This window comes from Suncus etruscus, chromosome 4, assembly GCF_024139225.1.
Source record: "Suncus etruscus isolate mSunEtr1 chromosome 4, mSunEtr1.pri.cur, whole genome shotgun sequence".
Taxonomy (NCBI): domain Eukaryota; kingdom Metazoa; phylum Chordata; class Mammalia; order Eulipotyphla; family Soricidae; genus Suncus; species Suncus etruscus.
This window is the reverse complement of record NC_064851.1, coordinates 37895167-37912162: the sequence shown is the minus strand read 5'-3', so window position 1 is coordinate 37912162 and position 16996 is coordinate 37895167. Positions and strand designations below refer to the sequence as shown.

Below are 16996 nucleotides of genomic sequence, written 5' to 3'. Positions count from 1 at the left end.
AGAATCAATAGGGAATAGGTACCCAAAATTGCTAACCCTAATGAGTTACATGTAATATCAATTATTATTAGAAATTATATGTGTATCTTTATTATGCTTTCAAAACAAAATTGCTATTTAAAATCTTACAAAAGCAATTTGTCAGAATTAAAAATTGAGAGTGTTTTATTATAATGCCTTGTTTATAAATGTATATCTATTTTTATAATAAAGTTGATTCTAATAATAAATTGCCAAAAATAAATAGATAAGTCAATATTAGCCATGCTGAAACCCTATCACCAACTCTCTCATTTGTTTATTTTATAAAGGTGTTCTTAAGGATTATTTAAGAGAACTTCCTTCTCCTCTGATAACAAAGCAACTTTATGAAGCTGTATTAGACACAATGGCAAAAAATCCTTTGAAAATGTCATCGAGTAGTTGTGAGAATGACCCGAGTGACTCTGAGTACACTTCGGACCTGCTGGATTGTCTCCCTGATGTTGAGAAGGTGAACATAATTAGTGTACATGTTTTCTGAAAGCTTGCAAATGAATTATATGCCATAGTTACAAATTATTTTTGTAGGTATTTAATATTTGTGAAATTCTTGTGAAATTCATGAGTTTAAGTCTACTTTAACTAACTAAATCTGGGCACTGATTCTTTTTTTTTTGATGTTTTTGTTTGTATTTGGGCCACACCAACTGAGACATTGCACTTAGGAATTACTCCAGGCAGGTTGGATGCTAGGGTGGGACCATGCATATGCAATGCTGGAGAATGAACTGGTTGGAACTGGTTGGCTATGTGCAAGGCAAATACCCTACCCTCTATTGCTCCAGCCCTAGAGACATTGATTTTTAAGGAAATTAAATTGAGAACGCAGTTTTATCTTTCTGTATCACTTTAGCTTAGGTGTAAATAGTCCATGTATTTATAGGGTATTATTATCTTGTTATAAAATATGTATTTATTACAAAAAATTTGAAAAGATATCAAAAAGTAGAGTGGAAAGTTACAACTATGATAGTCAGGGGCCGGACGGTGGCGCTAAAGGTAAGGTGCCTGCCTTGCCTGCGCTAGCCTTGGACAGACTGCGGTTCGATCCCCCGGTGTCCCATATGGTCCCCCAAGCCAGGAGCAACTTCTGAGCACATAGCCAGGAGTAACCCCTGAGCATTACTGGGTGTGGCCCAAAATCCAAAAAAAAAAAAAAAAAAAAAAAACCAACTATGATAGTCAAAAAACAACTATAATTGGTTTATTTAGTTGGTTTCTTTTAGTTTTTAAGTATGGCAACAATTTTAGGTTACATGGCTTAGCCTCAAGTTTGGAACTACCCTAACCAGCACCATTTCTTTTCTCCTTGCTTCTCTGAAATTATGCCCCTCCAGAGCATAACCTAATTCTTGGAACCAGAATCTTCAGATTATCTGTTAGGTGGGTAGAAGAACCGGCTGGTTTAGGTGGGTAGAAGAACCGGCTGGTTCTGCAGAGCCTCTCTTAGACTATAGCTATAGTGTCTTAGAACAAAAGGGAAATGTTTGTCTTTATGTCTTATCAGTGTGAGTAGAAAGTGCAAGGATGAGTGGAAGGCAGTGCTAAACTTATAACTCCGTTCATGAGTTTTTGAGTTCCCCTGAATGTTCTATGTTCTTTCCAATTAGACTGGGAGTTAAATGCTCTTCTGGAGTAGAATATCTCTATGAAGTAGACAGAAGTAGAAGGCATAGATAAATGGTAGAAATATTTCTTTTCTAATACAAGATAAATTGAGTTTCATATAAGTATGGAAATGAGCATTAGGAATTTATAACACTTACCCATTGTTATATAACTTTTGTGAGCACTATAGTGTGCAACATGATTTTAATTTTATGTCTTTCTGCCCCTATCTGATTTGCTATCAATATTCTTTCTAAAAAAGTTTCAATATATGCCAGTGAATTGTTTTGACATATCACTATTATCTTTTAAATATATATCAGTGTGAACCTTTTTGCATATGTTTGTACACAGTAATTCTTTTTTTTTTTTTTACAGTAATTATTTTTTAGATTGAAATCCTTAATAGAATCTGAGACTGGAATTGCTTGTTTAAATGATGTGGACATTTTCAGATTCCTAAAGCATGTTTTTATATTACTTTTGAAAGGAGACCAATTACAAATACATAATTTGACATATCTTATTTCATAGAAAAACTTTTAAGTACTTTATTATCTTTCTTTTAATTTTTGTTTTTATTTTTGGACCACACCTAGCAGCGCTCAGTGGTTAATCCTGGCTCTGTGTTCAGAAATCGCTTCTGGTAGGTTTGGGGACCATATGGAGTACCAGGATTGAACCCAGGTTGGCCGCATGCAAGGCAAATGCCATACTCGCTGTTATTGCTCCTACCACTTCAAATTTTTATTTAGACACCATGATTGTTAACAATAGAGTTTCAGGCATTCACACATATCACCGATGTTGGAAGGTCTATCTCTTAACTGTTGAGATTGTACCTACTATATTCAGTAGGCTAATTTATGTATGATTTTGTTGTTCACAATACAGTGTCTGAGACATGTGAGACAAAATCCTGCTTCTGTTAGGAAATATTTATTGACTGGAGAATAGGAACAACTATTTATTAGTTAAATTGCCACCTGACTCAGTACACTTGATTTTAATTTTGAAATATCAGTTATAATCTTCTCTACATATCATTCTCTTTTCATTCCTTCCTTTCAGAGCCAAATATTGCAAGAATGTTTATTCCAGCTGTCATCACTTTCTCACCACTCACTTACTGCTCAGCACTTTGTAATGTGGTTCTACCCTATCTCTCTGGATATGTTCTTGCCAAGACTACTAATCACCTTTTAATCACCAAATCCAGTTGTCACTCACTTCTGCCTTCAGAGACAATAGGTCATTTACATTTTTCTTTTTAATTATTTTTAAAATTACATTTCAGTTGTTATTTATTTCTGCAATATATCTATGAAGATGAAATGACATTTTAGTTGTAAATAATCATATACCACTAAGAAAATATTCTATTTCTTAATCTCTTAAAACTAAATAATTATTCTGCAAGGAAATATTTTTCTATGAATATTTGTTTTAATATAATTTTATTGTTTTCTTTGGTTTATTGTGCTATATTTTATTTCAATTCCATCTATACTTACTATTTTCTTTTTCCAGGGTTTGTTTGCTTTATAATTATTTGTTAGTCAGAAAGCTTATTAACCTATTTTTTGTTAGTTTTCTGGGCCATGCCTTGCTTGCTCAGGGGTTACTCTTGGCTCTGCACTCAAAATTACTCCTGACAAGTAGGGAGACCATTTGGGATACAGGAGATCAAATTTGGTCAGCCATGTGCAAGGCAAATAAATGTCTTACTTGCTGTGCTATTGTTCCAGCCACATTAACCTATTTCTAATATGGATCATAATAGAATGTGATGGTATTCTAAAATGGTTAGCTTCCTAGATTTAAGGAACTAGACTTAAGTTCCCTATATTTTATTAAAGAATGTATCTATATTTAAAAATGAACACACTTGAGCCAAGAGAGATAGCTTGAGTGATAGAATAAATCCTTAGTATTTGCAAGGCCCTGGCTTTGATCTCTGACATTGCATGCCCCTGCCCATCACCACTTGCTAGGACCTCAATAAAAATTGAATATACTTAATCTAATTGCATTTCCATTAAAGGCCTTTCTCTTGTTGTTTTAGAGAGAAGAAAAGAAAAAATGTTGATGATATGGTTTGGGAGGGACTAGCAAAAATTTAAGATGTATTTGTATTTTGTAAATTTTATGAGTATCAATAGTGGTTCCCTGTTATCTGCACAGGATACATTCCAAAATATTGAGTGGATTCCCTAAACTTCAGACAGTACTGAAATGTATATAAATTGTGTTTTTCCTATATACTATAATAATGCTTAATTTTAAATTAGACATAATAAGATATTGACAACTACAGCTAGTAACAAAATAGAACAATTATAACTACACTGAAATAAAGATTATATTCTCTCTTTTAAAACATCTTACTGTATACTATAGTTGACAATGGGTAACTGAAGCCTTGAAATTCAAAACCCTAGGTAAGGGGAAACTATATTTTCACCACTTAATGGATCAAACTATGTTTTTTGAACACTAGTTTTCTGTGTGAAGTTTCTATAAGAAAGGGTTTTGTTTGTTTGTTTTTTGGGTCACACCCGGAAGTGCTCAGGGGTTAATCCTGGCTCCACGCTCAGAAATCACTCCTAGCAGGCTCAGGGGACCATATGGGATGCCAGGATTCGAACCAATGACCTTCTGCATGAAAGGCAAATGCCTTACCTCCATGTATCTCTCCGACCCCACTAATAGAAAGGGTCTTAAGTTCCAAATATTTAACACCTAGTAACCTTTTGAAGATAAATTTTATTTTTAATTGTTACTTTTCTTTTCTTTTCTTTTCTTTTTTTTGAGCCACACTAGCTGTACTCAGTTTATTCTTGGCTCTGCACTCTGAGTTCACTCAGTGAGTGACTCAGGGAACCATTTGCAGTGCTAGGGACCAAATAAGGTGAGCCACATACAAGGCAAGTACCTTTATCTCTCTACTATGGTTCCTGAAACAAAACCTTTAAAAAGTGACAGGATATTTATCAATATTGTATGCTCTGTATTGTGTTCATAAATTTTCCCATTTGTTTACATTTTGTTTAATTTAATTTAGGCAACTTTAAAGATGTTATTGGATCATTTGAAATTGGTGGCTTCTTATCATGAAGTGAATAAGATGACCTGCCAGAATTTGGCTGTGTGCTTTGGACCAGTCCTATTAAGTCAGAGGCAAGAGGCTTCTAATCACAACAATAGAGTCTTTACAGATTCAGAAGAACTTGCAAGTGCTTTGAATTTTAAAAAACATATTGAGGTTCTTCATTACTTACTTCAACTCTGGCCAGGTAAGTGATTCTACAGAAATATTTTTCTCTTTCATTGATGAGGTGTTTGAATGAGCTAACCATTGCCCAAATATTGTTCAAAAGTATGCTCTAGATTTTGCTTTTTCAAAAAGAAATATATTTTTCTTCATTTAAATTTTCTGCTTTTGCTGATAATATAGAAATTTTGACTTCAGTCAGATCTGCATTTGGTTTCTCAACATGCCACTTATTGACATAGTTTGACCCTCACTGTAATTTTTGCCAATGTTTAATAATGTTTATAGGATTTTTACATGATTAAATTTTGGGGGGTCACACCCAGCAGCGCTCAGGGGTTACTCCTGGCTCTATGCTCAGAAATCATTCCTGGCAGGCTTAGGGGACCACCTACCTTCTGCATGCAAGGCAAATGCCTTACCTCCATGCTATCTCTCCAGTCCCCATGATTAAATTTTTTAAATGTGCTCAGCACAGCTTTTGTCATAAAATAGACACTCAGTAGAGATAAACATTTTATTCTTCTTGTGATTACTTCAAATTACCCAGACTTGCATTAGCAATATCTGTGATCTTTTTGTTCTTTTTGCCCATTACTTATTTCAGTTATTTTTCTTTTATATATCTTACATAATTTTAGAGCTAAAGGAGAATATATTTAGATATTCTATAAGGCATTCAGTATTTAAGTTCCAAATTTTTCTTTACATTTTTAGCCCCTGATCCTTCTCTGATCTGCATAGTACCAGACATAAAGGTACCCAGATACTTGTTGTTTACAAAGGCAAATGTATTTGGACCTAGGAATTAGGATTGGTCTCAGATCCAGACTGTGGGTCACCAAATACTTGAACTTCTCTTTTCTGTGGGGATCACTGTCATGATACCAGTTGAACTAGTCCCTTCAACTAAATCCAGCAGAGTCAGTCACAGAGAATGAGAAACATAGTGAAATCCACGTAGCTGGCTAGCCTTAGCAGTCCTTATCAAGGGGCAATTTTGAAGTTCTTACTAGTTCAGCATCACCTTCTCCAGTTACCCATCCCCAAAACTATTCTTTACTCATTAACATGCACACTAAGTACAAAGGCTGGATATATGTATAGTTGTGGCTGTAGGGTGATAGTCTGCAAGTACTGTTAGTGTATAGAGTTGATGTCATGGTATTCTCCTATCCTAGCAGGACATTTCCTGTTTTTCAATGTCTTGCAAGCCATCAAAAATCTTTCTACACCAATTTTCACCCAAGAGATTATCCTGATTTTAAGGCTTTTACCAAGAGGATGATTTCTCACACTGCACATGGGTTTGCTTCTCTGTAAAAGTTGCCTACTTTATCAGGGTATTTGTGAATATTGGGATCAAATATTCTACATAAACAATGTTAGCTTAAAGCCAACTATCAATAAATGCTCTTTGTTGTTTATTAATATAAAGATAAGAAAGATAAGAATACAAAAAAGATGGGTATAGAGAGATAGCAAAGCAGTAGGGTGTTTGCCTTGCACGAGACTGACCCAGGATGGACCTGTGTTTGAACCCTGGCATCCCATATGGTCCCCTGAGCCACCAGCAATTTCTGAGTGCATATCCAGGAGTAACCTCTGAGCATCACCAGGTGTGGCCCACAAACAAAAAAGAAATCTTGAATTAATATTCTATAGGTATCTCAGTAAAGCACATAACTTACCTGAATGACAACTGGGTTTGATAACTAGTACCACACAACACACACACATACAGTACCCATTCTCTGGATAATTGTTTTGATATCTACATATCGTACCCAACGTAACAGATTATCTTTTAAAGGTTAAGATTTTAAATGTGTGTTCTTCCTGGATCTACTTTAATTCTAATAAACGTTTGAAATTGGGAGAGGAGCCATTTTAGCATTCTAATCACAAGTGAAATCTTGCTTGACTGATGATAGCATTAGCTTCACTATCATCAATTCCTGAGTTCTATTGTTAATTCTATAACAGTAACCTCTCATGATATAAGAGTATCATATTACTGTTTTATAGTAGCCACATGATTTGGGGATATGGGACCAAAAAAACATTTCTATCCTATTACAGAAAGCACAGACTTAGATTTTATACTTCCCATATTTCAAAGACAAATTTAACTCTGCCAGTGCACTGTATCCTAAAGATTTATGTTGAATAAAATTAACTGTCTACATTTCTAATATCTGTAATTTTGTTTTCACGGTGTTAGGGATCAAACCTAGGGCCTTACACAAGACCTGTACTTTACGATTGAGCCACATTTTATTTAAGCATAGTGTTCAAAGGACAGACTAGGACAGAAGGATGAGAGGAAATAGCTTTACCCTATAAACCTGTAGATTCAAGAAATAAAGTAAGTAAGCTCAGAAAAGTAATGGAAACAGAGAATAGAATATATAGCACTTTAACTTGGTAAATAATGATTTTTTTGATATTCAGAAGGAGGTTTTGACTCTCCTTGATATGTATATTTTGTATTTCCTTTGGAACTTTCCCTAACTTACAAGTTAAAAGAGTTGAATTATCTCTTTTCTTTAACCACCTTTTCGTGTGTGTGTGTGTGTGTGTGTGTGTGTGTGTGTGTGTGTGTGTGTGTGTGTGTGTGTGTGTTCACTCCTGGTGGTGCTCAGGGGAACTTATGTGGCCCCAGAGGTCCAACCTGTGTTGGTTACATGTTCGTTCGGCAAGGGTACTATATTATCTAACCTCCTTTTTTTTTTTTTTTTTGTGGTTTTTGGGCCACACCCGGCACTGCTCAGGGGTTACTCCTGGCTCCATGCTCAGAAATTGCTCCTGGCAGGCACGGGGGACCATATGGGACACCGGGATTCGAACCAACCACCTTTGGTCCTGGATCGGCTGCTTGCAAGGCAAATGCCGCTGTGCTATCTCTCCGGGCCCTTTTTTTTTTTTTTTTTTTTTTTGGTTTTTGGGCCACACCCGGTAACGCTCAGGCTTTTTTTTTTTTTTTTTTTTTACTTGTGTTTTAGTTTTTTGCTTTTTGTTTTTTAATTTGGGGAAAACATATAATTTACTTTATATTTAATTGAAAATTTTAATCTTTAGAGTTACTAGTTAGAACTCTCTGTTGGCAAATAGGAGGTAAAAAATCATCTTGCCAATAGTTTTTTTTATCATCTGCCAAGCCCTTAGAGTCAAATTGGCAACAGGTGGGAGGACAAAAATGGAAGCAGACTGCTGTATAGAATTACTTGCTCTATCACCTTTGATGAGTGGATATTTTCTTATAAAAAGCTAAAATCAAGTTTTATATAAGGGACTATAATTTGGTCACCCTTACACTTCCAGGTCCTAACAAAGTAAAACAGCACTTATAAGACAAAGCATTTGGGCAAATAAGGTAATTATATTGCAGGCAAAGAGTTAAGAAAATGGCTATTAAAAATAACAAAGTATAGTATGATATAAATTATGTCATGATAATTTTATATTTTTAGTACTTACTACAACTTAAACTTTGCAGCAACCTTTTATTTATATTTCAGAAACCATATATCTAAACCTTTTATTTAAAACAGCCTTTAAAATTTTCCCCTGGCCCACCCCTTCTTTCCCTCAAGCATTTAAATTTTTATTCTTTTGAAAATAAGTGATGTTTTTGAGAAAGCCAGATTTTTCTTTTTTTTTTTTTTTTTTTTTTTTTTTGGTCACACCTGGAAGCGCTCAGGATTACTCCTGGCTCTGTGCTCAGAAATCAACCCAGGCAGGCACTGGGAACCATATGGGATGCCGGGATTCAAACCACCATCCTTCTGCATGAAAGGCAAATGCCTTACCTCCATGCTATCTCTCCGGTCCCGAAAGCCAGGACATTTGTTTTAGGGTTTAAATTAACTATCTTTGGGGCTAGAGTGATAGTACAGTGGGTAGGGTGATTTACTTTATGTGTGACCAACAAGGGTTCAATTCCCAGCATCCTATGTGGTCCATGAGCCCAACAGGAGTGATTCCTGAATGCAGAACCAGGAGTACCCCTTAAGCACTGCCTGGTGTGGCCTGAAAAAAATTAAATTAGCCATCTTCTCTATATATGTAATAATTCATTTTACCATTAGGAATTTATTTGTTTATGTTTTGATGACCTGGTAAACTTGGAGTTTACTCCTGGCTCTGTGCTAAGGGATCAGTCCTGGGGGGCTCTGGGGCCATATGGGGTGCCAGGGCTTGAACTTGAGTTGGCCAGGTGCAAGACAAGTCCCCTACCTACTGTACTATTGCTCTGACTCAGACCACCATTAGGAGTTGAAAACAGAAGTTGAATTTTCAGAAACAGAATTATTATTAGAAAATATATAAATTTAATTTGTTTCTTAAATGTTTCCCAAGAAAATATACAAAAATAATGTTTGCCTATTGTCTTGGTTAAACTGTTTTATTGGTTAAACGATTTTAAGCAGCTAAATGTTGAATTTAATACAACCTGGTTAAACAATTTAAAAAGCAGAATAAATCTGTTTTGATGAACAAATGTCAATAAATGCAGGCTTTTTGTTTTGTTTTGTTTTTGGGCCCCACCCGTTTGATGCTCAGGGGTTACTCCTGGGTAAGCACTCAGAAATTGCTCTTGGCTTGAGGGGACCATTTGGGATGCCGGGAGATCGAACCGTGTCCTTCCTTGGCTAGAGCTTGCAAGGCAGACAGACACCTTACCTCTAGTGCCACCTCACTGGCCCCAATATAAATGCAAGCTTAATAAGATAAGCTTACCACATAAAGCTATGTTTTATGTCAATGTTTGACTCTGGTTGGAGTCACATGGCTTCAAGGTTAGTAGAGGATTCTAATTGGTGAAAATAATCATGACCCTTAAGGAGTGTGAATAGGACTAGCACAGAAAATGAAGGGATGAAAATAAGGAAGACTTAGTGGAGATAAGTATATAGAAAAAATATGGATAATTAAACAGTGGAAATATTCTGTTAAACATTCTGTAATTACATAGTAATGGTATGGATCATACTATATTAATGCTAAAATAAAAGATCAGTTTAGGGGCCAGAGCAGTGGCACAAGTGGTAGGGCATCTGCCTTGCATGTGCTATCCTAGTACAGACTGTGGTTCCATCCCTCGGTGTCCCATATGGTCCCCCAAGCCAGAAGCAATTTCTGAATGCATAGCCAGGAGTAACCCCTGAGTGTTACTGGTGTGGCCCAAAAAGAAAAAAAAAAAAAGCTCAATCTAAAAGTTAATATCATACCTTTATTTCCTGCAAAGTTTTTGGTCAAGGGGTCACAGTTTTACTATAGGGGCACAAGTCTGTATGTGACAGACCCAAGTTCAGTCCCTGACACCACATGGTGTCACTCACTCTTGGCTGTGTTGGCCAAGGGTCACAGGAAGAGACCCTCAGACCACCTGAGCACTTTTTGGGATGGCTCCTCCTCCTAAGTGTAAGACCATGAATTTAAATCTTGATGTTTGCCCTGCTTGTGGCCAACCCAAAATCAATCCCCAGCATCCTAAATGGTCATCAGATTACTTCCTGAGTGCAGAGTAAAGAGTAACCCCTGAGCATCATCAGGTGTGCTTCCCAAACAAAGAACCAAAACAAAAAACAAATAAACAAATAAACCCTAATTCTGAGGCAGAAAGAATAGTGCAGGAGGTAAGGCACTAGCCTTGCATGCTGCTGACCACAGTTAAAATACCCATCACCACATATGGTCCACCATCAGGAGTCACTCCTGAGCACAGAAGTACCAGTAAGCCTGGAACACCATAAAGTGTGGCCCAGCCACCTCTGTTCCCAATGTATACATCAAATTATAATGAACCAAAGTTCTCCTGAAAATTCCACTGTATAGATTCCCTGATGAAGGGAAACAAGAAATGACATATTTATGCTAATCTATATGACAAGCACATTACATTTTCTTAGAAGAAATTAATCTTAACATGAGGAATGTTCTTTGAGACTGTTAGATTCCTAACCTGAATGAGAAAGTAAAATATCTGTACTGTTTCCAGGCAATAAAGGAAGACTCTTAGTAACTAATGCTGTATAATCAAACCCAGGTAACTAGTGGCCAAGTCTAGTTTTTGCGCATATATCAAAGTTAAATTTGGGCTGCTTAGTAAACTATGACACTGCTACTAATAGAACTGCAAAACCCCACAACATCAGAACTTTTAGAGTAATCACTGTAGATGCTCTTGCTTCATTTAGATGTTTGCAGACAAAGGAATTTTTGTTTTGTTTTGTTTGTACACCCATGTCTTGCCTGCTTTTTGCTATATCTTTTAATGTAGAAGAAGCTACCAGCTTAGCTACTGTTTGAATTAAAGCTAGAAAATAATTAACTTGCACAGAAGTTAATCAACATTTAAAATTTGACTTGTTTAAGGATGCTTTGATGTAGCATGAATTAGCACCACTGAACATTGTAGTTTCTGTCCCTAATCTTGGGTTTAGTAATAGAAAAATAATTATGGAATGCTTTTTTATGATAGTGTGCATGTTTTTATTTTCCTGCATGTTTGTAGTTATTGTTAGATGTCTTATCTTTTACTCTGTTCTCTTAGGACTAGTTGAATTACTGTAACTAAAGCAAGTATATTGCTTGTTTCTAGTGCAACGTTTGATGGTCAAAGAATCAACAGGCAATTTGTTCCCAGAGCAGAAGTCTTCTCTAAATTATTTGAGACGAAAGAAAGAACGACCTTACATGCTAAATTTAAGTGGTACTGATTCATCAAGACTTCTTAGGCCAAAGCAAACCAAATTAGACAGTCCACTAAGCAATCGTTATGCAGGAGACTGGAGCAGCTGTGGAGAAAACTATGTCTTAAATCCAAAAGAAAGCTTAAATGATGCGGATTATGAAGACGTTCTATCAGAAGATAGAGAAAATTCTAGCAAAGTTTACGAACCAGATACAATGATTAAGCAGCCAATTCCCATGACCAAAGAGTGCACATTTCAGACTTATTTGACAATGCAGACAATTGGTTCTAGAGTGGATCAAAAAGCCAACCTCAAAGATCTCCAAGAAAGTATTGATACTTTGATTGGAAATCTAGAGCGTGAGCTCAACAAAAACAAACTTAAGATGAGTGCTTGAGATTGAGATATTTTTTCATGTGATTTTTCACAATGATGGAAAGCTGCGAATAAATCTCACACCTCTGACAGTGATTCTTTCATTTTGACTTTTGAAGTCCTCAATTAATTTCTAATCAACTCCTGTGATATAATTACAAATACTATCCATTAATACAAAATTTGCTGATCCTCTTTAGAAATGTTTTTCTGGGAAAAAAGATAACCTGGACATAACTACAGATAACTGAAGATATTTTAATAATTCTTGCCAATCAATACTATGAAGATAAGTTTTTAAATGCATTTATCAAATTCAAATATATTACTAGACCATATTTTTGTATTTTGTAGAACTTCCCTTGTATAGTTGAACCATCGGTACTTTTAGAGAAGCATTGCAGTTGCTTTGTCTCTTCTGCAGTGTGTAACTATCATTGTTTGATCACATTTAATTTGCAATGCAAATGCTCCTATAAGAAAATGATTTTTATAAATAAATGTAAAGTATACAAATATAAATGTATTCTGTATTAATATTCAATAATTATTTAAGCTTATATAAATTAAATATTTTTATAACCCTGAAAGTGTGTATATATTTATAAGTGCAAATATGTACAGATTTTAGAGTAGGGAAAGTATTGACTGCAGAACCACATGTACCTTTAGAGTATATGTGCATGAGGCAAAAAAATATTAGTTTACCAATGTTTTTTTTCAGGGAAAAAACATTTAAGTAAAAGGAGGAGTTATCTAGAAATAGTTGAATCAAAAACATTCTAGAAGCATCTAAATAGAGATAACAGACTTTTTCTAGTTCATGGAAAGTCACAGTATCCCCAGTGAAATGTCATAATTGAAATCCTTTAAATTTGTAACGTATTAAGTACCAGATTTTGCACTCTTGATTTAAGAATAAAAATATTCTTTATATACATTATGCATTTTATTCTACTTTTTAAAACAAAATAATTATAGTTAAATATATTTATTTGTGGTAGTACTTTTGTTACATTGTTTTGTCATTGCCCTCCTTTGCTTCTAAAGAAATCTTGCCAGCTTGTTGGATGTTACTGATTTTTAAAATTAATTTATTTTTGCTAAGTTTATCTATAATATAGTCATCATAGCAATCATAACAGTGTTCAAAATATAAATTTAGAAGGATTTTCAAAAATTAAATTGAAATGTATTTTTTTAAACTTTGTACCTACAAAATAGTGCTTTTAAAATATTTTAAAGATTGAACTGCCTATTGTGCTAGAGAGATAGTACATTTTGCCTTGCAAGAAATTGACCCAACTTCTATCTGCAGCAAGTACCACATAAGGTACCCTCAGCTTTCTAGGAATGATCACTGAGTGCAGAGCCAGGAGTAAGCTCTGAACACCACCAGGTGTGGCCCAAGAATAAAAAAAAAAGAGAGAATAAAAAGATTGAATTGCCAATTTAAAGGTGTAATAGTCAATAGGAAAATTACTCATTTAACTATTTTTAAGAGTGTACATTGGTAAACACTTTGTTATTTGAAAACGTAATTGCTAACAGATAAATATCTATTTTTATATAAAATCTCCCTCTTAAATCTTTGTATAACAAAAAAATATGTGGCAGGTACATGTATTGAATAAGCAGTTTTTAAGAAGTACTTTAAATGTGTTCTACAAAGACTGTTTCAATCTTCTTCCCTTATTTGCTATATCTTGTATAGTGTATGAATTTATAAGTTGTTCTAGAAATGTAAAATTTTAAATAAAGTGTTATAATCTTGGTGCCATGCTGTTAATTACAATGATTTTCAGGACCACTTCTTATATAATGTCACGACTATTAAAATAAAGTTTAATAAAACAAAAAATAAGGTGTTAAAATATTGAAATATTATATATTTACTATAAAGATATATAATAAATAACTGTTCATATTCAGCATTGAATGTTTCCGTATCTGAAGTACTGTAAAAGTTGCACTTAATTTTGTTAGATTCTGATGTACTGGTTTGGGGAACTACTCTGTACAGTTTGGCAATCCAGGTAGAGATCATGAGGAGCTGAGAATGGAAACCTGGGTTTTCACAGCAGAAAATGCTTTCCAGCCCTTTTAATTATCTCCCCACCCCTTTTTGCTTCATCTGAATGAGAAAGAGTGGGCTTTTTTGGTAGGGTGTGGCCACATCTGATGGCTCAGAAGAAAACTACAGGCTCAACATGTTCTTTATGTCTCTTAGCACTTCCTGGATGGGAATTGTCTTAAAGTTAATCTCTGCCTTAAATAGAAAATACTAGACATTTTTTGCTGTCTAAATTACTGATTTATAGCTATAAACTCTTTTGACAATTGTATTCAGTTGTGCTAAAAAAATTTATTTTTATATTTTTATACCTGTTTGGTGTCATTTCCTATGATCTCCCTATGTACTTAACTGTCATCTGTGATGCCTTCTGATCAGGCAATCAAATTAATATATTTTAGGTTTAAAATTGTAATTTTAGGAGTTGCTGAGGAGATGGCTCAAAATAAGACTGGACATAGTGTACTGTGCCACTTGGAGCCCCAGGATACTATACCAAGCTCCAATCACCACCTAGAGTGATTTTGGGGCATCAAGCCTGATGCCTGAGAATGAATGGAAATGATGACCCTGAGAATGAATGGAAAGTAACCTGATTACCTATATATATAAAACCCAACCCCTCACCCCCATAAAACACATTATGGTAATATGTATTTCCACAGGGAAGATGTCTAAAAGTGCTATTTTTTTTGTTTTGTTTTGTTGTGGGCCATACCCGGTGATGCCCAGGGGTTATTCCTGGCTATGCGTTCAGAAATCGCTCCTAGCTTGGAGGCCCTAATGGGATGCCAGGGGATAGAACCACGGTCTGTCCTAGGCTAGCTTGAGTAAGGCAGACACCTTACCACTTGTGCCACTGCTCTGCTCCCCTAATAGTGCTATATATATATAATTTGGTTTTTGGGTCACACTCAGCAGTGCTCAGGGGTTACTCCTGGCTCTATATTCAGAAATCGCTCCTGGCAGGCTCAGGGGACCATATGGGACACTGGGATTTGAACCACCATCCTTCTGCATGCAAGGCAAACACCTTATCCCCATCTATCTCTCCAGCCCCTAAAAGTGCTATTTTTAATGTATTTATCTCAGATAAATACATTTCATTAGAGAAAATTATGAGAGTTGTCCTCATATTTTTGTCCTGATGTACTCTTTTGGTTAAGATTAGAATATTCTTGCTTTTTATCTTATTATAATTATGTTTCCCCACACCTGACAATGCTTAGGACTTAACACCTGGCTCTGCACTCAGGGATCACTCCTGCTATGAATTCAACCTGGTTCAGCTGTGTGCAAAGCTACCACCATACCTGCTATATTATCACTCCAGCCTTAGAATTCCTTTCTTTGTCTGAAGCAAAATAGTTTTTTGGGGGGACGGGGGGGAGGTGGGTCACACCTGGCAGCACTCGGGGGTTACTCCTGGCTCTATGCTCAGAAATCACTCCTGGCAGGTTCGTGGGACCATATGGGATGCTGGGATTAGAACCACCGTCCTTCTGCATACAGGGCAAACTCCCTACCTCCATGCTATCTCTCCAGCCCCCAAGTTTTTAATTAAATTTATTTAGAAAGATGTAAGGACAGAGAGAGGGAGAAATGTGTATTCAATGAAAAATATAGATTTCTCCAGAGTAAAAATAAGGAAAGAAATAGACACAAGCAAGCAAATTACATGTTCAGGAGAGAACACAGACTTGAGCTTTCTTACTGAACAAACTATTAGAATTCTTTTTTTTTTTTTTCAAATTTTTTTTAATTTTTTATTTTTGGGTCACACCCGGTGACTCTCAGGAGTTACTCCTGGCTCTGCACTCAGAAATCGCTCCTGGCTTGGGGGACCATATGGGACGCCGGGGGATCGAACCTTGGTCCATCCTAGGCTAGCGCTGGCAAGGCAGACACCTTACCTCTAGCGCCACCACACCGGCCCCAGAATTCTTAATTTATTAACATTTTCATAAATTGTAATGGCAATTTCTAGAATAGCATATATCACCTTGGAGTACAGACTTAACACAATATTTTTCACAGTACCAAATACTTCTTTCAAGGAAGTGAAATAATTGCCTATAACACTTAAATTATCTTTTTTTTTTTTCTTTGGTTTTTGGGCCACACCCGTTTGACTCTCAGGGGTTACTCCTGGCTATGTGCTCAGAAATCGCCCCTGGCTTGGGGGGACCATATGGGACGCCGGGGGATCGAACCGCGGTCGGTCCGTTCCTTGGCGCGCTTGTAAGGCAGACACCTTACCTCTAGCGCCACCTTCCCGGCCCCATTAAATTATCTTGTTTGTTTGATAAGATTGTTGACATACTACTAAGTCATTTGAGTTAGTCTTTTTCTTTTCATTATGTAGAGGTATTTAAGTAGTGAAAACCTGGTGTTGACATCAGCAGACTGCCTTTTTGATTTGTTTGTTTTTGTTTTGGGGGCCACTCCTTGCAGCCTTTGGGGATTACTCCTGACTCTGTGCTCAGAAATTACTCCTGGCAGGCTCGGGGGACCATATGTTATATCAGAGATCAAACCCATGTCTGTCCCGGATCGGCTGCATGTAAGGTAAAAGCCCTTATTCTTCTATCTCTCCAGCCCCTCAGCAAACTGCTTAACTAGAATTCAATACTCCAAAATAAACTCTTCCAAGGAGAGTTTAAAATTCCAACTTAGAAAAATAAGATGAATTCTTAATCAGAAAAGGGAAAAGTTGTGGCCGGAGAGACAGCATGGAGTTAAGGCGTTTGCCTTTTGTGCAGAAGGACGGTGGTTCGAATCCTGGCATCCCATATGGTCCCCTTTGCCTGCCAGGGGCGATTTCTGAGCATAGAGCCAGGAGTAACCCCTGAGCACTGCTGGGCGTGACCCAAAAACAAAAACAAAAACCAAAAAAAAAAAAAAGGGGGGGGGGGCCGGAGA

The 16996-nt window shown here is 36.1% G+C and overlaps 2 protein-coding genes across 2 annotated transcripts in view; one reads left to right on the top strand and one right to left on the bottom strand.

Moving 5' to 3' along the window:
* Positions 1-12777, top strand: part of SYDE2 (synapse defective Rho GTPase homolog 2) — a 47873-nt gene extending 35096 nt beyond the window's left edge. Inside the window, exons 5-7 of the mRNA XM_049771287.1 lie at positions 312-493; positions 4715-4946; positions 11532-12777. Of these exons, the coding sequence (XP_049627244.1) occupies positions 312-493; positions 4715-4946; positions 11532-12022 (905 nt within the window). The 3' untranslated portion in view covers positions 12023-12777. The remainder of the gene's footprint in view (positions 1-311; positions 494-4714; positions 4947-11531) is intronic.
* The window catches only part of RPF1 (ribosome production factor 1 homolog), a 1036037-nt gene that overhangs the window by 380634 nt on the left and 638407 nt on the right, over positions 1-16996 (bottom strand). The gene's annotated exons all lie outside the window — the stretch shown is intronic.